Genomic DNA, 27,315 nt, shown 5'->3' on the forward strand with positions numbered 1-27,315 from the left:
ATTTTGGTACCGTACCTTTGTTATTACATAGATGTGCCAAGTCTGCGAATGGTTCAGCTAAAAGCCGTGTAGGCCTATTTAAGACAAAATAAGACATTTTACACGAATCTGTATTTTTAGATACTGACAGTATCTAAAATTAGCTACAAGTATTTGAATGGCGGGGCTTGAACTTCGTCAGTACTGCTGTTTTCTTCATTTTTTTGCCAAATTTGGCATTTCAAAAATACCAAATGACAATTTGAATGACTTAGGCCTATCCTTCTCTTTTAAGCAAATTATAAACAATTTTAATTTTTTTACTCTTGCGCTGGGATCACTGAATGGGTCTTTAAGAAATGTGGCGTATCATGTCAAAAACAGACATCTTTTGGACAGCTTATAAATTTGGAGGCTTTCACATAAAGAGTTATTTTGCTCCACAACGCCGTTTTCCCCAATAAAATCGGACATTCCTAAGCGAATAAATTGAGTTCGTAAGTTTAATTATAAACATAATTAGTAACATTTACACTACGCCAAAAAAGTATCCTTACAATTGGAAAAAAAATCCTAATTTTAAAACTAAACCATATTTGGGTAAATCCGGCACATTATGACACCCCATTGAATCCAATGCGACTTCAAGGAAAGTTACAAACATCTGTCTATTCGATTGCTTGCAACTTTACTTCTCTTGAGGTCACATTGGATTCAATGTGGTGTCATAATGTGCAGGAATATATAGTACATCTATTAAAAAAACCAAATTGACCCCAATATGGCTTACATAATTAGCTTACAAAATTTGTTATTTAAGGGGTACTACACCCCTGCCAAATTTTGTGCCTATTTCTGCATTTTTCTCAAAAATTATACTGCATTGGTGACAAATAAGATATGTTTATTATAGGGGCAAGGACTACAACTACTGCACTGGAAATTTTATTTCAACACAGACAACAGTTCTGGAGTTAACAGTCAAAAATGGGGAAAATCAATATTTGATTAATAAATCAATAACTAGGCCTACTTGCCTTGACTTGCTGAATTTTCAGTGCAGTAGTTGTAGTCCTTGCCCCTATAATATACATATCTTATTTGTCACCAATGCGGTATAATTTTTGAGAAAAATGCAAAAATAGGCACAAAATTGGCCAGGGGTGTAGTACCCCCTTAATGTCCAATTTCATTGTGGAAATTTCCCCATCACACATTTCCGCACAAATTGGCTTAATTTATATTCTAACATTACGCAAGAATGGTTTTCGTGCAACAGTTTTGGAAAGGTTTTAATGCCGTTAAGGGCTGGGGTATGAACGTTTGGACAGTATTTATTTTGGGACATTAGAGCACATCAGACATATCGAATTGCATTCTGAATACGAAGAATGTCATTCTGATATCAAATAATTTTGATTTTTGAAATTCGCAATTTAATACACATTTTATGGCAAATCATTAAAATTGATATTTTTGATATTTAACAGTACTTGAAGTAAACTTTATAAATCTGATGATTTATACTTAAAAGTGTATGTAGGTGGGATGAAAAGCCGACGATCAATTGAACATTTTGACCTTTCGTATAGAAGATATGGATTTTTTTCCCAAAACACCAAAAAAAATTATGTCTTTTTGGGAAAAAAAAATCCATATCTTCAATATGAAAGGTAAAAATTTTCAATTTACCGTCGGCTTTTCCTCCTGCTACATACACTTTAAGAATATGTCATTAGATTTATATAATTTACTTCGAGGACTGTTATATTTCAAAAAATTGAAAAATATCAAATTTTTATAATTTGTCATAAAATTTGTATTGTATGATTTTCAAAAAATGAAAATTATTTGATATCAGAAAGACATGCTTCGTATTCAGAATGCAATTCGATAGGTCTGAAGTGCTCTCATGTCCCACAAAAAATACTGTCGAAAAGCAATAAACGCTCATTTTAGATCCCTTAAACTTAAACACACCGTAAATTCATTCTACCCGGCTGTTTCTCAAAAAATACCTCGAGTTGATTTGGGGTTGAAAATACAATGATTTTAAACAAATTTTACCGAAAAATTACAACTTTTCAAGTCCAAGTATTGTCAACCTATCCATTTATCGTCATTTTTCTCAACATTCAAATGTACCGACTGTTTTGGTTTGGTCTGTTCGTAAAAAGATTTTGCTAAATGATGTTCAACTTATTCGCACTATTTAATTTACCCGGCTGTTGTTTCTCAAAAATGCCGCGAGTTGAGATTTTTTTAACAAATTTTCGCTCCAAAATATCCATAGTATAAAGTAAAAATACATCTTAACTTTGAAATTAAATTTGAGTATGAATTGTTGTGGATATTACTGTCAAATGACTTCAAATATCCATGAATAAAAAAGTTGCATCGTACAATCTTGATGTCATATTTAATGATTTTATTCAAAGATTTGATAAACTACAAATTTTTAATTGATTTAATACAAATATATCAACGTATAGGCCTATATTCAGTTTATATCAATTTTTTAACATTTCAATATACCGAGAGTTTTGGTTTGGTTCGGTCGTAAAAAATATTTAAAAAAAAAGAAGTCAAAGCTGAATGTTGCGTATAATCATAATAATAGTAGGCCTATGTTGATATTGTAAGCTTGTCATTTTTGGCGAAATCTGCGTTTTAATTTGTAACATTTATAGTTTTCATTTTCAATATTGCAATATTTTAATATTGTAAATTAGCTGACTTACGTATATGTTATCCCTTTCAAGCATTCATGCAAAAAGAACATGTAAATGTGACGAATTCCTTATGGAATTACTGACATTTATACAGTATGATATTAGTTAGTCTTTACAGTGTTTTTATTGATGATAATAATCATGATCATGTAATTGATTTCAAATGAAAGACCCTATTTTTCGCAGTACCATATTGAAATTAGTTCCATCTCGGTGTATTTCTGAAGATATCATCAAAAAACTGTCTAATTAGTCTTAAACGTGGTATACCGCAATCGAGACTAATTTAACATTGACGATTTCTTCAGAAATATTCATTTGGAACGCCTAATTTCAATACGTTAATGAGAAAAATAAATGAGCTTTCACGCGATACCAAAATCTGCATTTTGATGGGGTAAAGTTTATGATGAGTGTCAATCCGGTTACCCACCTTTGATTCATTATGAAAGTTTTCGCAATTTCGGCACATTCTGACATTACTTGCAACAGTTTTTGAAAGGTTTTAATGGCGTTAAACTTTTATAGACACTGTAAATTTTACCCGGCCGTTGTTTTTCAAAACATGCCGTTAGTTGAGATTTTCTGATTAAAAATACATTTTACGATTTTAAGGGGGTACTACACCCCTGCCCAATTTTGTGCCTATTTTTGCATTTTTCTCAAAAATTATAGAACATTGGTGACAAGATATGTATATTATAGAGGCAAGGACTACAACTGCTACACTGGAAATTTTTATTTCAGCACAGACAATAGTTGTGGAGTTAGTCGAAAATGAGGGAAACCAATATTTGATCAATAAATCAATAACTACTTGCCTTGAGTTGCTGAATTTTCAGTGCAGTAGTTGTAGTCCTTGCCCCTATAATATACATATTTTACTTGTCACTAATGCGCTATAATTTTTGAGAAAAACGCAAAAATAAGCAAAAAATTGAATAGGGGTGTAGTACTCCCTTAAACAAGTTTCACCCCTAAATGTCAATAGTAAAAATCATAAAAACGATTTCTCCCCAATATCGCATCAAGATAGTGGGGCAATTATTTTGTCCATGCATATTGAATAGACATGTGGCATATGTTCTGGACAGCAAAATATGACGGTCGTATGTCCCCCCTATTAAATTTGCAAGTTGCGGCTTTTATTATCAACCCAAATATTTCAACTCGCGGTCACTTTTCAGAACTGGCCGGGTAAAATGAAAAGAACAATGTGTATTAGAACCGTTGACGACTTGTTCTAAAAGTGTTGCCCCCCCCAAAAAAAAGGCATAATCTACTCAATGCTAAACACTAGTTCCAATAATTGGAACTCACGGCTTCGTTCGAAATTTGTAGTTACTAACAACTAGCTAAACACGGACTTTCCGTTTTGGACCGCACACACGCAAAACATTTTGCTTTTCAAATCTGGCGCGTTTATGGCACCCTAGCTAACTGCCGTGATTGGAAATAATACACTGCAAAAACAGTGTTTAGAAAGTGAAGGCAAGAATGTATTTAGGAATGTTATGTTTAGAATATGGATGTCAGATGTTTAGAAATTGAACACCATCACTGACCATTGTTCAGAAATTTGACACGATGTTTAGCTTCTAAACGTGTTTACAACGTGAAGGCAAAATTGTATTTAGAAAAGTGTTTAATTTCTAAACACTGTTTTTGCAGTGTATGCGTGATAAAAACCAGCAAAGAAATTCAAAAACATGGAACACAGAAGTCAGAGAAGCATTCGCATACCTGTTACGGGATAGTGACTCGGTAAAAACTTGGCGGGAAGACGATGTGCACACGATGACTCGCAATGAAAAACTGATGGACTGCGTGGTGTGATGATTTGCGGAAGCCAAATTTGCATGACATCACCATCACGCCGATGTATTGTTCACTCAACAAAACCAACACCTGGGCTGGGTTTAATCACGTGATAGCCACTTTCATTCTTCAAAATGGTCGATATTTCAGTCGTATTTGCATATTGGATCATTCTGCTTCTGGTGCAAGCGACCTTTTGTCCTTTGTTCCTCATCAAGGTAATTTTTAATGTATTAAATAAAATACATTAATAATTAATTGATTGATTGATTAATTATTTTTTAATTAATTGAATTAGTTAAAATTAATTAAATGAATAAATGAATGGTGAATGAATGAATTAATGATTGAATGGTGAATGAATGAATGAATGAATGAATGAATGAATGAGTGAATGAATGAATGAATGAACGAATGAGTGAATTAAAATTAAATTCATTACTTGATTTATTTATTAACTAATTAGTTTATCAATAATCATTAATTAATTATTGGTTGATTGATTATTAATTATTTAATAATTAATGAAATAATCTCTGGTATAGGCACAAAACGTCACATTTGTGTGTGTACATTCACATTATGTACAAAACACACCCCTACAGAATCTAATCGGGTCAAAATTCGGCAATTTGTATTTTTGGATCAATTTAAGGGGGTACTAAACCCCTCGCCAATTTTGTGCCTATTTTTTGCATTTTTCTCTACAATTATAGCACATTGGTGACAAGTAAGATATTTATTACAGGGGCAAGGACTACAACTACTGTACTGAAAATTCAGCAACTCAAAGCAAGTAGTTATTGGTTTTCCCTCATTTTTTACTGTAACTCCACAACTGTTGTCTGTGCTGAAATAAAATTTCCAGTGCAGTAGTTGTAGTCCTTGCCCTATAATATACATATCTTACTTGTCCCCAATGCGCTATAATTTTTGAGAAAAATGCAAAATAGACACAAAATTGAGCAGGGATGTAGTACCCCCTTAAAGTAATTATATAAGTAATTCAAACATAACCACATACTCTTCAGATGGGGATAATAGATGTCTCTCATAGAGAAACCCATCAAATTTGATAAGATTATCTTGTCATAAACGCCCCCCCCCCCAAAAAAAAATCAAATTTGAATAGTTTTCAGAAGGGGACATAAGAGAATATTGTCACACTGAAATGTGCAATCTTGTCAAATATTGAGTTGGAGATCTTGTCAATTTAGTTAATTGTTAAAATAAAACAGAAACTATATTCATTTGATCAGATTGTCGGATCACGTGATATACCTAATCAAATTAATGAAAATTATATCTCATCAAAACGAATAGTTACGGGGATCAAAAATAAATAAGTAGGGCTTCTATTCAAACATATTAATAGTGAGAAATTAGAGTGTGTTGTGTAGAAACAGCGATTTTGAATTCAATTTAAAAACCCCATGAGAACTACCTGCCGATTGGCCAAAATATTGTCCAATTTTGAACCGACCGAGGAGGGCATAAAATCGTCTGCAAATGCAAGTTTGACCGTAATTAGTTTAAGTCACTTGGTGGCAGCGATTTTGAATTCAATTAAAAAACCCCATACCTGCCGAATGGCCAAAATATTGTCCAATTTTGAACCGACCGAGGAGGGTATAAAATCGTCTGCAAATGAAAGTTTGACCGTAATTAGTTCAAAGCCTAGTCATAATTGGCAATTGAAATGAGCATTTCAAGTTATCAACCAATCAGAAATGCTGTTAGATGACCAATAGTGTCAAGGGGGTAATTAAAATAACAGTATATTCTCAAAAAACATTTGTCAAAAATGATACATTTTATTTTGTGGCATTGCTTGATAATTACAATGATCTTCAACAACTTTCAATATTCAATTATTTATCAAATAATTATACATTGATACAACATAAACAAGTCATATGGTTACATTTACCTATCGGACAAGTTAATTTAACAAAGAGTGTATAAATAATGGCTGATGTTGCCATGACAATTATTATTTACAAAGTTAAAAACTATGATTTGAATTTATTGCTGAAATACAAACAATCGATTTAAGGGCTCGGATAGCGACGTTTTCACGTATTTTTGTGGGTCCTGAGAGCACATCAAACATAATATCGAATTGCATTTTGAATAGGAGGAATGTCCTTCTGATATCAAATAATTTAGATTGTTTGAAATTCGCGATATAATACACATTTTATGGCAAAGGATTAAAAATTGATATTTTTGAAATTTAACAGTCCTCGAAGTAAATCGCTAATGTACTTAAAGAGTTTGTAGCTGTGATGAAAAGCCGTCAATCATATGAACATTTTCTATATCTTCGATATGAAAGGTCAAAATTTTCAATTGATGGTCGGCTTTTCATCCCAACTACATAAACGTTAAGTACGTATCACTAGATTTATAAAGTTTACTAAATATCAAAACTAACGTCTATAAACAATATCAAATTTTAAAATTTTGCCATAAAATTCTTTGAAATCAAAATTATTTGATATCAGAAGGACATTCCTCGTATTCAAAATGTAATTCGATATGTCTGATGTGCTCTCATGTCCCACAAAAAATACTGTGCACACGTTGCTATCCGATTCATTAATAGAAATATAGCCTATAGCTTTGTTCAATCATTCGCTATGATTTCCGCATAATGGCGAATACAAGCTTACTATAAACAGTCAGAGAAACAGTCCCTATACGTAATGGATGAAGCGCTCTGCGCGATTCGTCCAGCGCGGTTCTAGCATAATGTTATTTATTCATAATAAAAAACATTTTGACAACATTTAAAAAAATTTCATTGTAGTGTGTTTTCATACAAAACATTGTAGTGTGTTTTCATACAAAACGTTTGCATGACCTTTATAAACACGACATTTTTAGCCGACGATTATTTGAAATTTTTTAACTTTTCGTACGAAAGGTTAAAATTTTCAAGTGATCGTCGGCTTTTCCTCCCAGCTACATACACTTTGAGTACATATCATTAGATTTATACATTTTACTTCGAGGACTATTTAATAATTTGCCATAAATTGTGTGTTATATCGCCAATTTCAAAAAGTCAAAATTATTTGATATCAGAAGGACATTCCTCGTATACAGAATGCATTTCGATATGTCTGATGTGCTCATGTCCCACAAAAAATACTGTGCAAACGTTGATATCCGATCCCTTAATAACGTAAGATGATTAAATCATGGAAAAAATAAATTTCTTAAATAAGTTTCTTAAAACATTCCAGCAACTGTAACAAAAACTGCAGCATAATTATCATAGAAAAGTTCAAACGGTCACATCACATTTTCGTCATTTGCAACTACCAAAGGCTTACATTTTAGCCCCGTATATCGTTGTGACCGCATAGTGCCGAATCGCAATTGACTATAAACTGTCCGCGTCACCATCCATTATATTATTCGTCAATAGAGGGCGACGTCATCGATTTTTTTGCAGTGTATTCGATAGGGACGGTTTGTATAGCAATCTGTTTCGGCACCATGCACAAAACCACAACGATAAATACATCCATTTTTTACATAACTTAAAATCTACCAACAATCCTATTTATTAAACTCTATGAACATACTTGCTCTTAATATACAAACATATAGGCCTACGACCATTCACCTTTTTAAAATCACGATGATCAAACAAGATATACATATAAATGTAATATTTGTGCAATATTATTATCCAGAATTAAGCATGGAGAACCTTACACTAGGGGCACCGATCTTAAAGCCATAATTATATATAATATATTTTTAAATAAATTTTCTCAAATCTATAAATCGAGGGCTCATCATAACGCTGCATCATTTCCATTTTTTTAATATAAAATTGGATCAATTGAGCCCATCATTATTGGTCGAGCTATGAGTTTTAAAATATATATTTTAAAACTCATAGCGAGACAAATAAATATTGGGCGTAAAGCATCCAATTTTATCATTATTATGTTTTGGATCCAATATTTTCACACACTTGGACTCATCAAAACATAATAATGGTGAAAATTGGACGTTGGTACCAAACTAAACAATTTCAGCATTTTGAAAAGGGTGCTATAAAATCTCCTTATTTCAGAAAACGGTATATTTCCTTTTAGGCGCGAATAATAATCAGTAATCACCTGGCTGTGCATACACTCTAAATTTCAAGGATTTAAAATAAATCCCAAGGGACTGTGATTAGGGACCAATCAAGTTTCAGATTTAAAATTAAATCTTTAAGATTTAAAATTAAATCTTTAAGATTTAAAATTAAATCTTTAAGATTTAAAATTCAAATCTATTGGTCCCTAACTACAGTCTTAAGGATTTATTTTTAAATCCTTGTAATTTAGAGTGTAACTCTAAATGTGCGACTCACTGACATAATATGAAGAAGAGAGAAATTTAAAAGTTGGTCCCATTATAAATACTTCTACGACTCTAAAACAAGTCTAATAAATTAAACATCTCAAAAAAAGTAACCAACCCTCCTTAAATAATGACCATTATTCAAAAACGCATGATTGTATTACAAATCTGTAAAATGCGTTGGAAGCAGAATTTATGTCTGCACATTTTGACACCTCATTTGTAGCAATTGACTAAATATTGATGTCACAGCGTACATTTAAATCAATGTAGCCCAAGATTTGAAAGTTGCAGTAAATTGTATTGGTTTTGTATTCAGTGTAATGGAAGGAAATCTGTGCAATGATATCTGAGTGTTTTTGTATTGTAAAAATTTGTATGTAAGTGCAACTTTCAAATCTGGACCTCACTACATTAAATTGACCGGTGTTTTATTGTTTTCTGGGCTAACGTATCAAATGAGGTGTCAAAATGCGCAGAAATAAATTCTGCTTCCAACACATTTTACAGATTTGTAATACAATAGCCCCCTTTTGAATAATGTACATTATTTAAGGGAGGTTAGTTACTTTTTTTGAGATGTTTATTATTGCTATTCGTTTATTATTAATACATGCATAGATGAGTTAGCCTATGATGTGACCCATAATTTAGAGCAGGGTCTAAAACAAAAATGCCCATTTGAATTTGTTTCTCAAAAAGTATTTCTTCAATTGAAAAGATATTTTGGCGTGCATCATTCAGCAGACTCATACTACACAGATTTCACATCCATAGCTGACTTCATGCTTGAATGAGCACACATTACACGAAAGAGCTCACTGTAGTTCAAAAGTATTCGATTATAATGCACATTTTCCTGATACCGGGTGCTCGATTATAATCTAAGTATATAATGGTTGCCCGATTATAACGCAAGTTTTCCCGACACCGGGTGCCTGATTATAATGCAAGTGTCCGATTGCAATTGCCCTATTCTGGTCAGACAAAAAGTGGATGCACAGTAGCACATACTGATTCTGCTTAACCACCCTCCAGTAAAAGGATGCTCATTTTTAGGACTTTTAAAATCAGCAATCTCTCCATTCTTGTGTGATTACTCAAACTTGGCCTACATCAGAACACCTGTGGGATCAGTACCATAGGGTATGATTAGGCCATGAGTCTGTTGATGTCAGATGCATGTCAAAAATATTTTCAATCCAAGGAATGCTTTTTTACAATAATTATAGAAACAAATCCAAAGTTATTTTTGTTTAACTCTACTCTTTATATCCACGACGCCCTCAGTTGCAAAATAGTCATAGCATATTAAATCCTTTCAAAACCAAACTTGCAAAACCTTTGCTGTTTTAACATGTTAACTTTTGTGATATTATGTATAGCTTGTAGTACCTGAAAGCAAGAGCTGACAAGTTTGATAACAGTTTTGGTATCATTAATTTGCTTTAATTTAACTATAAATGTCCTTTACGCTTCAGCTTTTATCGCAGAACAACAGAGGGCGTACCAAATGTCAACTTGCTTTCTTGGCACAAGTCATTCATCATATTCATTGAGAATGAGTTCGGCTGGACATCATTTCAGATACTTGCAAGTTGCAATACGTAAGTTCGCAGCAATTGTACATCATTTAGGACTGTTATAGGGTCTACAGTGCCGACACTCAAGAATTCTTTTTCTATAGGGCCTATCAAATTTCCTGACTATTGTATCCTCATATTCACATTTAAATTCACATGAAATGCATTACACTAAGAACTAACATACGCAGTGTTTAAAGATAATTCGTTCTCCAGAATATTGTCTGTCTTCAAAATTGGGCGTGTATCCCCCGGCGCGGAGCAGCCAGGGGAGCAGCTGGCATCATAACGACTGGTATGTAGCTCAAAATGCACATTTATAAAACCCGAATTTCGGCTCTGACTAACAATAAGCAAATTCTACATCTTTGGGATCAACAGTGCAGCACAAGAACCAAAACCAAAAGGATTCACACGATATCCTCCTTGTCAGTTTCGAAAAGATAACCATGTTGTGAAGCGAAGTCAGGTCCTCACATCGCGTCCGGCGCGAGAGGCTCCAATGAATGTTAGACAGAATAGCGTCGTCGAAGTCCACGTCACCCCAGCGAGAAACACATGTCCTCTTAAAACAATAGCAATTTGTTATCCATCTAATCCAAGTTATTAGTTGGACCTCATCAGACTGGTCAGTGTGACCACAATGGCCTCATCCCAATGGCATAGTTCAACAACCGCAATTAAACAATCATAGCGCAAAATTTGACCTCAAGTTGTAGAGTATGAGTTTTAATACCCAAATCTTCAAAGGTCATTCAATGAATGTACAAATGTATTGGGGTTATAGAACTGTGCCCTGATAGATGAGCATGTTGTGGATCCTAGTGTTACTCATTGGATACCGGTCGACATGACTAAGATGCCGCAGTTTGAAAAACAAAATCTATGATTGTTTTCTAAACTGTGTAAAGAACATACATGTAGTACCAACTTTTTAATAAATAATACTCAATCATATAAATCTGCATCATGTGTGTATTCTACATGATCATCTAATAATTCATCTTCCTCGTCATCAATGTCCAAATTGTCTGGATTTTCCAATTTCAAAATACCGTTCTTCATCGACTTTCTTGACGGGCAACCAAAAAAGTCCATGCCGAATTCATTGGGTTCTCCTTTGGCATTAGCTACTGTTTTGAGTCGCGTTGTCATCTTCCAATACTTTGCACCTTTTAAGAAGTACGAATGACCTGGAAAATAAGAGCAAACAATTAATTAATTAATATATTGCATTTTCCCAACCGAATACTAGTACACGTCCTTGCTTAGGCTACCCTTGTCTGGCCCGTGCTGTACGCTATCATAGCGCCCTCACTTTACATTTGAGCAAAATGGAGTTTAGCAAATTTAAATGTTATACACTAAGATTCCAGATTTAGGAATATAACCTGAAAATCACTGGGTCTGAGTCTCGGATAGTCGGATAGGGTTTACACAATTGCCAAAATGTATTTTTCTCAAGAGTAAACGGAAAATAACGTGGCATGATGATATTCTAAACAACATTATTCATGGTCTCACACCACCGGGGTCTCACGTACTATGCAACTCTATTTTACTGGAAGGTATGGAATGCATGCATGGCAAAGGTGGTCTCTGAATACTGTACCCGATTCGGGTCCCGTATGCAAGGTATGGAGTCACCATTCATGGAATCTCTAGCACACGCTTGGTTAGGGGGCTGTGCAATAATTTTGAGCACTCGAGGGTTAAAGTTCCAACGGCGTGCCAAAATATGCTTGCCCCTCACTGCACTCGAGCAGGAAAATTTGCAGTTCAATAAGCGTTTCCGTATTGTTCTCCTAAGCCTTTTAGAGCGTTTTAATTAAAAGGCGCCGCATGAATGTATGCCAAAAATCGATTACCTCCTCTCGGCTTTGTTTGCCCCCCCCCTTCGCTGGCCAAAAAAATCTTGTCCCCCCCCCCAATTTGACCCTCCCCAGGGCTCATAATTACTACACAGCCCATTATACCTTGGAGCTTGTACAAGAGTCAAAACAGTCCCTTATCCAGACAAATGAGGTATCAAAATTTGCAGAATTAACCTGGGTTTGTTTTTGCTATTTCAGTTTTTAAATTTGATGCATAGATTTTGAGTTTTATCTCGCAATAAAGGAGGGTATTTACTTTTTGGTATAATTGAAGACAAAGATAAAAAGACTAGTTTGCGTCTGACGTCACTGTCAATCAAATTCTCTACGATCTTTGATTGGTTAATAGCGCGTACAAGGAAGGTCGATTTATCTGGTGCCGATCGGAGAAAAGGAATAGCAGTAAATGGCGAAAAATTACGTACTTTTACAAGGCAAAAAGCAACTTTTCTAGGCATTGTTGACATGCTGCCTTCGCGGAAGAAAGTTTCCTACTATAAATACCTAACTTTTGTGATGGTTTGTATGTTTGAAGGTGCAAAATTAACAATAAGGCACCCGGTTTTACCGCCGTGTTCAGCAACTCATATCATCACGACACTTGTAAAACAACCCGCGCTCGAGTTTGATTGACAGATGACGTCAGACGCAAACTGGTCTTTTTTTTTTATCTCTGTCTTTCATTAGACGTTTACTTACCATCATAATGAGTGAACCCCATTCGTATTCTATGAGGTAGTCCTTTGAATACATCTCGAATAGGTCTCGGGAATCCCTGATCAATTTTCTGCTTGCGTTCGTCAAATCGCCAAACCATGGTCTTCTTGAAGAAGAAGGTTTTTCGTGAGCCTATCGGAACCGCAGCATCAATAGCGTTAGGCAGACCCAACTCCTTGACCCGTTTCGGATAACCTGAGACTGGATATTTACTGTAGTAAACCCAGTATTTGTTACCTGTAGAGTATAAATAGTAAAATATAGTAATTAGGCTCTATAGACCATCCCTATAATTGGCATTTTCCTGCCGTTGTTGGGTTTTTCGTGAGCCTATCGGAACCGCAGTATCAATAGCATTAGGCAGACCCAACTCCTTGACCTGTTTCGGATAACCTGAGACTGGATATTTACTGTAATAAACCCAGTATTTGTTACCTGTACAGTATAAATAGTAATATATAGTAATTAGGCTCTATAGACCATCCCTATAATTGGCATTTTCCTGCCGTTGTTGGGTTTTTCGTGAGCCTATCGGAACAGCAGCATCAATAGCGTTAGGCAGACCCAACTCCTTGACCCGCTTCGGATAACCTGAGACTGGATATTTACTGTAATAAACCCAGTATTTGTTACCTGTACAGTATAAATAGTAATATATAGTAATTAGGCTCTATAGACCATCCCTATAAGTGGCATTTTCCTGCCGTTGGTGGGGGGATAACCTGAGACTGGATATTTACTGTAGTAAACCCAGTATTTGTTACCTGTACAGTATAAATAGTAATATATAGTAATTAGGCTCTATGGACCATCCCTATAATTGGCATTTTCCTGCCGTTGGTGGGGGAATAACCTGAGACTGTATAATTATTGGCTGTAGTAATCATCATCATCATCAGTCGGCTGCGGAGCAGGCGACTACAAGCTTTCTCCAACTAATGCGATCTTGGGCAAGCGAAACAATTTTGTTTGGCTGCAGCATCCCTTCAGTATCTCCCAGGAGGTGCTGGACATACTGTAAGTACAGTGTGCGCGGCCGTCCCGGTTTCCTCTTCCCATGTGGTGGAATATAAAGCGCATATTCTTTCACAGGCTCGCCATCTTCATGACGCAGTATATGGCCGAGAAATTTGAGTTGATGAATCTTGACTCTTGCAACCAGTGGAGTGGTGTTGGTCAGGTTGTAGATGGTTTCGTTTGGAATCCGATCCACACGCTTGATGTTTAACATGACTCTGTAGCAAGATGTTGCAAATGCATTGATCTTGTTTTCCATGTCCTTGGTAATTACCCATGACTCGCACCCGTACAGAAAGACAGTAACACACGTTGTCTGAAACAGCTTGATTTTTGTTTCGATTGGCAGGGACGGGCTTCTCCAAAGGCGTTCCAGTTTCCAGAAAGCTGCCCAGGCTAGTGCTTTTCTTCTTTTTAGGTCTCCAACACTAGAGCCCATCTTGGAACCCAAATACCTGAAGTCTGTGACATGGTTGATGGTACTAACATAGACTTCAAGTGCTGGTTGGGCGTTACAGTTTGCAGTCATATATTCTGTCTTAGGTGCGCTGATTACAAGGCCTAAATCTGCTGCTGCAGTTGCAGTCCTAGTAAGCTGTGACTGGGCCCGGTCTATGGAAGATTCCAGCAGGGCAATATCATCAGCAAAATCCAGGTCATTCAGCATCTTGGCAGGATACCTGCTTGACCGACGTGGGTAGGTAACAATTCCAGCGTCAATTCCAGAAGTTGATTTCATCAGAAGGTAGTCTACCAGGATAATAAACAGGAATGGTGCCAACACATCACCCTGAAGCACTCCAGTTGTTACTTGGAAAGGCTCTGAGATACTGCCATCTACCATAACGGCACTATTGGAGTCTTTGTAGAGCACCTGGATGGCATTGACCACAACCTTTGGTATTCCATAATGCCGCAGCACTGAAAACATGACGGACCTGTTGATGTAGTAAACCCAGTAATAAAGTGTGGGATTATGCCTGTTGAATTTTGGAACATAAAAACTGAATCTGAACTGAATGCAATTCACTCACTGGTGTTGAAATACCGTAAAACCTCGTCTACAAGCATACAATCAATGTTTTTGATGAAAGCTTAATTAATACGAAACAAGTATGAATATACCAATGCAATAGATTGGCCTTACAATAATACTTGTTTGTATATGCTTGGATCTGTAATTTATTTGCTCAAACTCCATAATGGCACCTGGAATAATTTAGTTTTCCTCAGAAGCACACTATATGCTTGTAGACGAGGTTTTACGGTATGACAGTTGGTATTCAGGCGTCAAACGGGTGATTATGCAAATTTACATCTACATAAGGCCTACCTTTGAAAAATAAAGTTTTGCCATCTTTCCTTTGGTACACTGCGTCAATACGAGAAGGCAATTTGAACCAGTTATCCCTGATTAATTTGCCTTCATTTGCGGATAGAAGCTTACCGTCCCAGACCTCCCAATAGCGAGAGCCCTGCAAGAGAGAAAAAAGATGCGTTATTTTAGACAAAAACGGACACGATGCATAGTAAGTTTTTAAAATAATGTTAACGCATCAAACACGAAACGTTTTTAAAACGTTTTAAACATTTCAGAGCTATTAGGGTAAGTGTGGGTAATTGGAGACTGTAGGGAATAGGAGACCATTAAGCTAAATCCAGACCTCACTGGCTGCACTGGGTTGCAATGTTGCTGTAGCGCCATCTATAGTTTGTAAAAACACTCTTGTAACATTTGCAATGCATTGGAGCTAGAGGTCGTCATTTATTGGAGAGAACTTTCTGAAAATGTATACCAAGGGACAAAATTGTCATCCTAGCATTTTGCTCTGATGTAAAAACACATTTTCAAGGTTTTTAAAATAATGTTAACCCATCAAACACAAAACGTTTTTAAAACGTTTTAAACAGGTTACATTTTGGACCTCGGTTTTGGTGAGAACGCTTTAATCACATTAAATGTCTGGTTTTATAAAGGTAATGAAAACGTTTGAAACATTTTGTATGAAATCACACTACTACAACTTTTTAAAAATATTGTCAAAATTTTGCAAACATTTTTGCCAAATATTTCGTCAAAACATAAATAATATTATGTTAGAATATTTTGCAGTAAGTTTTCAAACAAATGTTTTTGAATGTTATGAAAACGTTTCATATCATTTATATTTATAGGCCTTTTATATAACCCGGCATTTAAACGTGGCAACCTTTTGTAATTTTTTCCGTATAATGTTGAAAAGTTTTGTGTTTGCTGGGAGGCTATATAAATTTATTCTTCAAACATGTTAAAGGAAGGAATGATTGAATACCAAGAAAATTTTCTGAAACATATAATGTGAAAAGTGTCTTGCCTCCATTCTCCGTTAAAAAAAACTGAGGTTAATACTAAAGGAATAAAAAAATAAATAAAAAAATATCAAGACAGAGAATAAGAAAACAGAGAATGAGGGGAGAGAGATAGATGGAGTCAAACAGAAAGAAGGGGGGGTGAAGAAGAGAGGAGGGAGAGGGAAGGGGAACAGAGGGGAAGGAGGGAGAGAGAGAGAGAGAAACGCGTGAAAAGAGAGAAAAAGAGAGTCAGAGAAAGAAAACGAGAGTAAGTTGACAGCCACAGCGCCGGTAAGATTGGTATGCACTAATCAGGCCCGTACGCAGGGGGTGGGGTGCGGGTGGGGGGGGGGAGGGGTGCGGGGGTGCGTACCCCCAATTTGAAAAAGTATACAAAAAGTATGACAGCTTTCCTGTCTGATATAGTATAAATCAATCTGGAAAATGGCGGCCATTTTGAATTGGCTGGTTAGGCCCCGCCCACATAAAATAAAAAATGTGGCAAATACTTTTTTTTTGCTTCTCTGGTGTTTAACATATCCAAAAATTACTGGCTGTAGCAAAAAATTAAGCACCCTTACAATATTGACTATAGACTATTAATCTCCCACACAGATGTAGATTTCAAATACATTCGTCAATTCAGGTAGCCCAATTTGGAATTCAGATTAAGGTCATATCTTCCATAGGGGGTGTATGGATTTCAACTGGAATAACCCAATCTTTACTTACTTTAAATAGATATAGGACGCCACCAATAGATACTACTGTGTCGAAAACTTTGGTACAAGGTGATTGGACAGTGAATATGCTTGGTCCATTTTTGTTATTTGCATTTTTCCCTGCGTAAAAAGAAAAAAAAATATAAAGAAAATTCAGTTATATTGACAATTAAGCTAAGAAAAATCTAGTGGAAATATATTTTCGATTTTGTGTTATCAAACATAATCTCACACAAGTTAAAAATCACCGCCACTGATCGATTATTAGGTGTTGTTCCTTTTAATACATCGGTCGTGGGTTCGACTTCTTAAAGCACCATTTAGAGCTAATCATTTTATGAACATTGCTGATGTATTTTCTGTGCTAGAGCTTCCCAAAATTCTTTTCCAGTGACCCAAATTTCATAACAAAAATATGGCGCGACTCACAAATGCTGTTACTTACGAAACTTATCAGCGGCGTATCGGGCAAAATTTCTAAAAGGACACAATTTCCCGGGCAATTTCCAGATCGTCGTCCCGCTGAACCAGTTCCCAAATTTGCAATGTTAATGCTGAAATGGGCAAACATGTGGTTGCATGACCAATACGATGGACTGTGCACTTTAAGGTATTAAATAAAAACTCCCGCAAGTTCCACGACCCCTTTTGAAAAAAGTCGTGACCCCAAAAAGGTCGCGATCCACAGTTTAGAACCACTGGCTTACAGCTGTCACCAGCATGACCAGTTCGACCGGTAAAAAATATCCCGGGAAAATATCGCGCTTAGCAAGGGCAAGGCAAATTATGCTGCAACAATAACATGGGCCTGCTGTTAGGCGAAGGAAGAAACAGTAATGAAGATTGGTCTTTTTCTAACACGACAAGAAGGCTTGTCCCAACGTATCAAGTAAACGTTAGCCTTTGGGAGCAGAGAAAGAATATTAAATGCCCATGTCAGACTTTCCTGCCGCTTGCAGGTGCGACAAGGAGCTTGACGTATCAGCCAATGACAAGCCTCGATTCTGTCGGGGTGTATGCAATGCGCATACGTCACGCCGCTCAGCGACAAGCGGAATGACAGTATGAAACCAGCATAATGCAATATCAACATAGGGGTTCATTTTATGAAGTGCCGATCAATATTATTAAGATAAGCTCTTTAAAATGTGTGCTAAGGCCCAAAGGACTCTATATCATTTTTAAAGCCCTTATAACTCATAACTAATTTAAATCAAAATAGAGCTAATTCCGAAAATTAATAATTATGATATAATCATGTAGAATAGGCCTATTAAATGTGAGCGAACGCCACAAACCAGCCGTAAAGTCGGAAGTCGGCCAATTGAATTGTATTCTGAGTTACAGTGTAAAATGTGCGTGAAGGTCGTATTCATAGGTACCTCAAGTTGGTGCTACATGTATCTCATTTTGCTAGTGCCAGTCAAACACCTTTTAAACCAATCAATAATCCTATTGTTGAAGAGGATAATAAGCTTCTACCTGTGTCTATATAGAATTCTTTTAAACAAAGACTAGAGCTATTTAAAAATAGCTCTAGTCTTTGTTTGCTTTGGCTATAATCCTGTTCAAGTGGTGGGTTACAAAGCATTGTATTTTTGTATAATAACCAACAATAACAATGAGCGGACATTCCAGAACCTCGTTGACTTGGGGGTGATTTGAAATAACCGACCGATTATGACAGTTTGATATTTATTACCAGCAATATGGAAAAAGAAATACACGTATAGAACCGAAATAAGAACCATTTTGTTGAAGGAGCAAAGTTCCACAAACAACCCCGCTTCTGGATATCGTTTGAAGTCAAATGATATAGCATTTTAAAGCTTATGATATATATTTTCTAACACGAAATAAAACAAAATTGACCGGGGTCAACTTTGCGGCTGGTGGTTTGTGGTGGACGGTCACAAATATAAAACATAATTTACACATACTATCACACACATATTTACCATAAAGGTGCTGAATGCCAAGAAGATCGTCTTTCGGCAGACGAAAATTATGAATGTAATGATAATGCGGCCACATGAGGGCGCCAGGATCGTCGGAGTGATCTAAGCCAAGAGCGTGACCTATTTCGTGGGCAGCTATCTGGAAAAAACTATAGCCAGCTGAAAATGAAAAAGGAAAAAGACAAAATTAGTTGTGGAAATGTTACATTTGTTTCTGTTTACAACTGTGATATAAAGTTACATTTGAAGTTGTTGATGGAATGCCCATCCTTTAACGGGCGTGTATGCGACAAACCATTTCCAGACCACCTGTGTCGGGTAATTAAAGCACCCTATACTAGTAATAGTTTTGGACTGAAAATAATCTTACCCTAACCTTACACTTAATACATGGTATGTATACATACATAGAATATATAGCAGGGGAGATCTTTCTACAGTCTGTGAACATATCTACTTGCTTGAAGATGACATACCGACATCAGATGCCCAAATCACCAGGCGTGTCTCACCTCACATTATGAAATAGACTACATGTCTACATCACCATTATGTTAGTGCTACTTGAGCACGCACACATGCCACATTAACTTCCAAGATTTGAAATCACCAGTTACTCTGGGCCGGGATGTGAGACTCTCACATCCCTGCTCTAGGTAGGCATATAGGTAAACATACATGTCAAAATGATGGACAGGAAGTGTCATTTGGCCCAAGGACGTGTCAAAAGTGTCCCCTCTTGATACTCCTGGTCCATCATTTTGACATGTACTCCTGACAGTTCCCCTATTGTTATTTTAATAGTTGAGAGCTTCAGAGGATGGCACTCGCTAGAGGACCAAAAACTCAACCCTCTGAAAAGGTCTTCTCATGGAAACATTAAATCCTATTCACATTAACGTCTGTGCCAAATTGAAGACCTGAGCGCAAGAAGACCGTAAGTCCACTTGGCCCCTCAACATGTATACACTAAAGATACGTATAGTTTCTTAGGGTTTTATTATGTTTAATACATGTTCCAGGGTGAAAACATCATGAAAGGTTGTGAAAGATTTGTTTTGGCCCCAAAACATGTATAAAACATTACCAAACTATACGAAATTATACGCAACTTTAGTGTATACATGTTGAGGGGCCAAGTGGACTTACGGTCTTCTTGCGCTCAGGTCTTCAATTGTTTATACACATTCAATACTATTTTGTGTAACATTGAATAGTAACTTGTTAGGAACATGGAGGTAGTCATTTTCCACTGTAGTAGAGCAGATTTTGTTAAAAATCGCGCACATGTGGAGAAAGTCGTTCAAGTTACTACGAAAGATCTTTAATCACTTGATAACTCTTTGATCATATAAAGACACAAGGTCAGAAGGTAGTACCTAGTATGATACTTGGACGAAATGAGTATAAAATCGCAAGTTGGTAGTTTCGAGACATCCTGGCTGACTGAGTTGATGTTCTTTGTTTGCCGCGTGAATGGCCCATTGTGCCCCCATTCACAAAGGACATAGACATACTTCTTGCTTGAACAGGTGCGTACGAAACAAAGAACACCAGCGCAGTAGCCAGAGTGTCTCGAAACTACCAACATGCGACTTAACGCTCATTTCGTGTAGTAGGTCACATTATTAGACTTTTAGTTTTAGCAATATAATTCTAAGTTTAATTTGAGCACTGTGTACAAGCTTTATATACACCTATTAGCCCTATGCAGTGATATCAACCATTAGTAAATTATTTTGGTTAATAATCCTAATGCCGAGTGTCAACTGATCCAATATTAACATTAATCATACTGCAGTTACTGTCCGTTTTCCTATACACAATACACAGTGCTCTCACCATTGAGCTGTGACCTCTACAAATCGTGCCACGTTAAAAGGATAGGCATTTGCCTAGTTAACGTCATGTGTGAAAAATAACCGGCCAATATTAAAAGTACTCTCAAAAACTTCTAGCAAATATATTTCTCTAACATGACCTAAAATTACAGCTAGGTTAGATGTTCAGAAATATTCGTACTTTGGTAAAACAGTGAGTGAGGGCAAGGCATAGCTAGCCAAATCCCGTGTTAATTGAATGGAGATTTGACCGAAAATTTTGGTAAACGGACCGCTCACTTCTGAAGAATGCCACACGGTACAAGCTACATTTAAAGTACTCTCTGTTCGATCATCATGATGAGTTTTTTAAATAGTATGCCGAAATTTGGTACTGTAGGTAATTGACAAAGGGTCGTACTTCGCTGATGAGTAAGTGACAGTGAACATGAAAATCAGGGCCCATAACCCAAGTTAGTAGCTAGTTAGTGGAGGCCGTCACGGGACTGATTATTGATTATTGAAGTGCCTTATTAATAGATACGCACGATTTAGGGCAAGAAAAAAAAACCGGGACACTTTTGGAGACATCATCATCATCATCATCATCATTATCATCATCATCATCATCATCATCATCATCATCATCATCATCATCATCATCATCATCATCATCATCATCATCATCATCATCATCATCGACATCATCATCATCATCACTTTCTACATTTTTTCTAAACAACATAGGGCCTACCGTTTTAATAAGATTTTTTCTTGAAATGCATGTAACTATAATTATTGTTTAGAGCGTGATGAAATAAAACATCACGATTTTCATCACAAAACAAATATAATGCATAAGAAATCGTTTGTTTTAGAGCGTGATGATGAAATAAAACATCACGGTTTTCATCACGAAACAAAGTAATACATAAGAAATCGTTTGTTTTAAAGCGTGATGAAATAAAACATCACGATTTTCATCACAAAACAAAGTAATAGGCCTACAAAAGAAATACATTTTTCGAGAGTGATTAAATAAAACATCACGATTTTCATCACGGAACAAAGTAATACATAAGACATCGTTTGTTTGATTGCAATCAACCGCGACAGTTCGTCTCACACACATAACAATGCACTGCGATCAAATAGGTTGATGACAACATTTGATTGAATGGACTGCACTGCGCCATGATTACGTGCACCGGTTCAAATCCTTTGTTTGGAGCCAATCAATAATTTCACGTACAGCCTCTATGCAAATTAGAGTTTACACACGCTGCAGCTGGGGTAATCGACCGAAGCTGGTTGCCGTTAGTGATGGAATGCATGAGCTTATTTGCTTTATTGAATCGATTTACTGGATTAATTTCCTGTTAACTGGGTTTAATGCCACAAAGGTCGAATCGGGCTTGCCATGGACCATAAGTGCATCATGTTGACATTAACACTAATTCTCATTAGTCTCCGGCAAACAAAATATTATATATCATTAATGTATTTCAAATTTGTGCATATATTTTGCTACAAATGTCTGAGATTGGCACTGTAAAACAAAATGGTTCCGGCTGCAAAATTCCTAGGAAGGATGTGCATGACGGTTTTCATTTCTCAGCCTTTGCGATAGAATTAAGGTCATTCGGATGCCAGTTGTAATGCACACCTTAGCTGAATGTGTTATCCAATCCTCTACAAGTTTTATCTCACATCCCCCCATGCTTGTAAACTTGAACCTTTGCTACACATGTTATTTTTGGTTGTTTAAAAGATGTTTATAAATGGACATGTGTATATGTGACTTAAGCCATAACGCCGTAAGTCGCCGTTACACGTCTAACTTCATCTAGCTAATCGTCCCGGGCTAATCGTGCAAGGTGTACATTTTATACATTTAAGAGTTTAAGTTTAGCCAGGCTAGACCTGTATGACCTAAAGGACTAATCTTACAGATGATGTGACGACAGTTTTTTTTAATAAACGCAGGTTAGGAAACGGTCTATACTGTGTGCAAATTGTCAAATGTTCACAGGGCAGCTATTGCCCTTGTCCACTTCTGGCACTGAGCAGTCGACATGTACATTTAGGGGCGCACCATTAGATTTCCAGGGGGGAGGGGCATGGGAGTTTTTTTGAAAAAAAAAACTTCGCCCACTAGTGAGACGAAAAAAAAAACTTTGCCCACTAGTGAGACGAAAAAAAAATTGTTTTTGCCTCACTGATGAGTAAAAAAAAATTTCTCCCACCCAACTTTGTATAAAAATTTACATTAAAATTGAAAAAAAAAATACTTCGCCGCCGAAGGTGGCGAAAAATTTTTTTTTGGTGCTCTCGGAGGCGAAAAAAAAAAAAAAATTCAGCCGCCTTCGGCGGCGAAAAAAAAAATTCAGCCTGACCCAAACTCCCATGCCCCCCCTGAGAATCTAATGGTGCGTCCCTTAGAAAGTGGTAAGAATAGACATCCTTGAGGTTGCAGTTTATATGACCATGCACTTTACTGATCGATGTGAAAATATTGCCTCAGATTTGGCGCGATTTTTAAAAGCACTGGTCCTCAAGGTTGCCCGGTAGTTGTCGACAGTTTATCATCAATCATATTAAATTATCTATGACTCATTCCTATCACAATAATCCTAATCCTAATTATAAAGCAAAAGAGCCGTACTCCTATACACTAATCCTAAGATAACATGGTTGAACCTGCATGGCAAAAGGCTCCGATGACTTTATGAGGTTTACATGGTTAATGGAGACATTAATATTTTGAATGACACTTCGTACTTCGATGACTTTTATGGAGACATTAATATTGAATGACACTTCGTAGGTTATCATAGTTATACAAGATACGCATCAAGCGCGAGTGAATCACACGAGTTTTAAATCAGATAAATATTACCATATTATGTGTAACAATTCTGGTTTCAATCTCGTTATCGCGAAACAACACAGGTTTAGTGGTTTTTAACAAAGATAAACATCAAAAATGTCAAATAAATTTGTCGCAAATAGTTTATATCAATTGAGATCAAAAAGGACAATGAAGCAAGAACAAGCGCGGATAATGTTGTCGACTCCACCCAGAGGTAACAGGTATACTTGATGAAATTGTCGGAAGTTAGGAGGGGATATTGATGACATAAATTAAACCAATGATTGATATGTTGTCATTGATATTTAGATGACAAGCATGCGGGATACATCAATTCAAATCTAAGTCCGCGTATGCCTGACAAGTAGTGTCAAAAGATTTTCAAACAAGAAGAGTCCTTAAAAAAATGTTGGGAGTGCAAAGTGTCAAGGTTTTACTGCACATGTCGACTGCTTAGTGCCAAAAGTGGGTAGTACAATAGCTGCCATGTGTAGATGAGTGCAATATACTGTGTGTACATTTTGTAAATTGACAAGTGTTCACAGGGCAGCTATTGCCCTTGCCCACTTCTGGCACTGAGCAGTCGACATGTACATTTAGACCATGGTAAGAATTGCACCATTTAGTGTTTGCCATTTCATCTGCTGTCAATCCAGTCACGTTCGCACCAGCAGACGCAGGGTGTATAGCTGCTGTTTGTGTTTTCATTTACAGCATGCAATGTGCACAAGCACAGTGATGCACAAGAGAACTCACACACCACTGCAATTATACACACGGCAGCTTTCTGCCATGAGCCACTTCTAAAGGGCATCAGCACACACACATACCTCTCTCCGATAGAATGCGACGAACATCATTCGAACCTTTACTTCTCCATCGTGCCTCTGTGGCTCAGATGGTTAGAACGTCGTGCTAGTATAACGAAGGTCGGTTCGAATCCGGCCAGATGCACTGGGTTTTTTTCCAACTTTTAGAGAGCGACGATGATCGTATTTGCCGGAAGCCCTAACCCTAACCATTACCCTTACCCGTTCCTGCATAATACGGTCACCTCTCTACTGTTTATGTGCACTGGCCCAGTGGCCCTACTCTGGGGAAAGATTAAAATCTGTTAGTATAACTTTCAGACCTCTCTCTGTAAAAGAAATATTTACCATTGTTGCCCGTTTCCATAGTAAAAACTTCATCATTGTCAAAATGAACATCACCATCAACTTTCCCCCAACCGGCATTAGGTGAAAACGCATGCGCAAGATCTCCATCCGGGCCATCAAATATCGGGTGATCTTTGTCCAGAGAATGGCGCCCGCTATAGAATCCGATCCGAATATCAGCCTCTTCTGGTTTGGTTTCCCGAAAGGTCAATGTTGTCACTTCACTCCAAACTTCAAAGGCTCTTTTAATCACAGTTCGTACTTCCCAGTCTTTGTGGTTCCCACGACGAGGATAATTTAAAATTCTGAAACGAAACCAGAAAAATCGTGATATTAATGACAATAACGAATGGACCGCTTGACGAGACAATGGGACTTTTCAAGCTCTCGACTTTTCAAGTTGTTAGCGCTCCTTTTTTCAGCAGGGCATTCAATTTATTTAAATGAAGCGCCTAAAGTCAGGTGGGTGGTAAAAAGATACATCGTCAACAAAAGCCTCCTTTATAGAATTCAGACCCACACAAGCGCACATTTGGGATACGTGAGAACAATGGTACCACTTTACACATGACTGCCCTTACACATGACTGTATTGTGGTCACTTATTGATACTCGCCTGTTGTGTAAAGCGTTTATATGATGCCGGATCAGTGACCAATTTAATGGCGGAACCCCTTTCTCGAAACAATGGTACCACTTTTATGAATAGCCTATAGACGAATCTAAATTCACGCATTCCTACACCTGACTAGCAGCCGTTAGTTGGGTAGCCGTCGGCTACAATGCACTCAAAATGTGAAATGATTCGGCCTTGGCGGAAATTTTAAACTGCATTACATCACTCGTTTTACACCTTCCGCGAAAACACAGGCAGACAAAAGAATAACACAATACAGTTCCCTTCGACAAAACACACAGCATGGTCTATTCGCTGTTGAAGTGACATAATAATCGGATTAACTACACGCGGTATCTATGCATTGATGTACTTGCGAACAAAAGCACTATGTATGAATAGATGCGACGGGATTACCTGCGGAATTATCTCCATTATATATATTATTAGCTATTATTCTATTAACCCTCCTCGTCCTTGCATCTTCTCTAGGTGTTAGGCGGCTTTTATTTGCACAATTGACGCTCAAAGCACCAGGTTGGTGCTAGCGGCTACCCAAAGATGTCCGACCAAATCCTGACCATGACCTGGCTACTTGGATTCGTCTATACCGGGAAATCTAATCAGCATCAAAGGAACAAAGCATTACGTAATCTATTTCTTCTCCTTTCTATCTCTAACCTTCTTGGTCGATACCCTCTACCAAGGTCAAATCATTTCGACCACGGTAGCTTTCTAATGCTGCTATTGTCAACACCAATCTTTTGATGATTAGTTTCTGAACAATAGAAAAACCATAACTGAGAACTTGAAAAGGCACAATGTCTGTATATCTTTATTCTCGTCTTTTTTAAATAAATAATTGTTTACAGTGTTTTATTTTGAAAGTCACACTTTCCATTTTTTTTTCAACGCTAACATAACTTGACTTTTAATCGGTGGCGAAATCAGCCATGACATGAGGGCTACTACTGAGCATGTCCGACTCAATACAGTCGAGGTGACCGGCTAGACTGCTGCCCTCATTCGTCAACCTTGCGCAGTGTAGATACGGCTGGTGGAATAAGTCTAGTGACCGGTACATTCGAATGTCAATCCGGAAGTCGTGCTTGTCATTCCATTGACAATAGAAATAACTAAACCTAAGTGTCAGTTGAGATGGGATTAAGAATTTCCTTTCTGCTGAGCAAACATAATTGATTTGTTGGGAGTGGCTTTTTAGAGTGTAGCATGTTTAGTATCTTAATATCTTCTAAATGTAAAAGAGAGAAAAACGCACTCTCCATTAGAGTGAGAAGAGTGTAAATCACTCCTAAAAGAGTGAAAACCACTGCTAAAAGAGTGGAAACTACTTTTTCAAGGTATGATATAAGGAATATTACACGAAAGAAAATTAAAAAGCAATAATTTACTGAGGAGGGCGCCCTCAATTTTTCTGATTTTACACGATTGCAACATACTTCAATGACAACATACCCAACTATGTCGAAGAAATGTGTACAAGACCTGAGCGCAAGAAGACCGTAAGTCCACTTGGCCCCTCAACTTGTATACACTAAAGTTGCGTATAGTTTGGTAATGTTTAATACATGTTCAGGGGCCAAAACAAATCTTTCACAACCTTTCATGATGTTTTTACCCTGGAACATGTATTAAACATTATAAAACCCTAAGAAACTATACGTAACTTTAGTGTATACATGTTGAGGGGCCAAGTGGACTTACGGTCTTCTTGCACTCAGGTCTTC

General features: G+C 36.8%; 1 protein-coding gene across 2 annotated transcripts in view; it reads right to left on the minus strand.

Moving 5' to 3' along the window:
* Positions 1-10,196: 10,196 nt before the first annotated feature.
* Positions 10,197-27,315, minus strand: part of LOC140164962 (collagenase 3-like) — a 126,537-nt gene continuing 109,418 nt past the window's right edge. For both annotated transcript variants that reach the window (XM_072188368.1, XM_072188369.1), the window contains exons 4-9: positions 24,952-25,256; positions 19,103-19,261; positions 17,155-17,264; positions 15,425-15,566; positions 13,057-13,311; positions 10,197-11,676 (exon numbers count right to left, since the gene is read on the minus strand). In XM_072188368.1, coding sequence (XP_072044469.1) covers positions 11,432-11,676; positions 13,057-13,311; positions 15,425-15,566; positions 17,155-17,264; positions 19,103-19,261; positions 24,952-25,256 — 1,216 coding nt within the window. In that variant the 3' untranslated portion in view covers positions 10,197-11,431. The remainder of the gene's footprint in view (positions 11,677-13,056; positions 13,312-15,424; positions 15,567-17,154; positions 17,265-19,102; positions 19,262-24,951; positions 25,257-27,315) is intronic.

Source organism: Amphiura filiformis, chromosome 11 (genome assembly GCF_039555335.1).
Source record: "Amphiura filiformis chromosome 11, Afil_fr2py, whole genome shotgun sequence".
Classification (NCBI taxonomy): Eukaryota; Metazoa; Echinodermata; class Ophiuroidea; order Amphilepidida; family Amphiuridae; genus Amphiura; species Amphiura filiformis.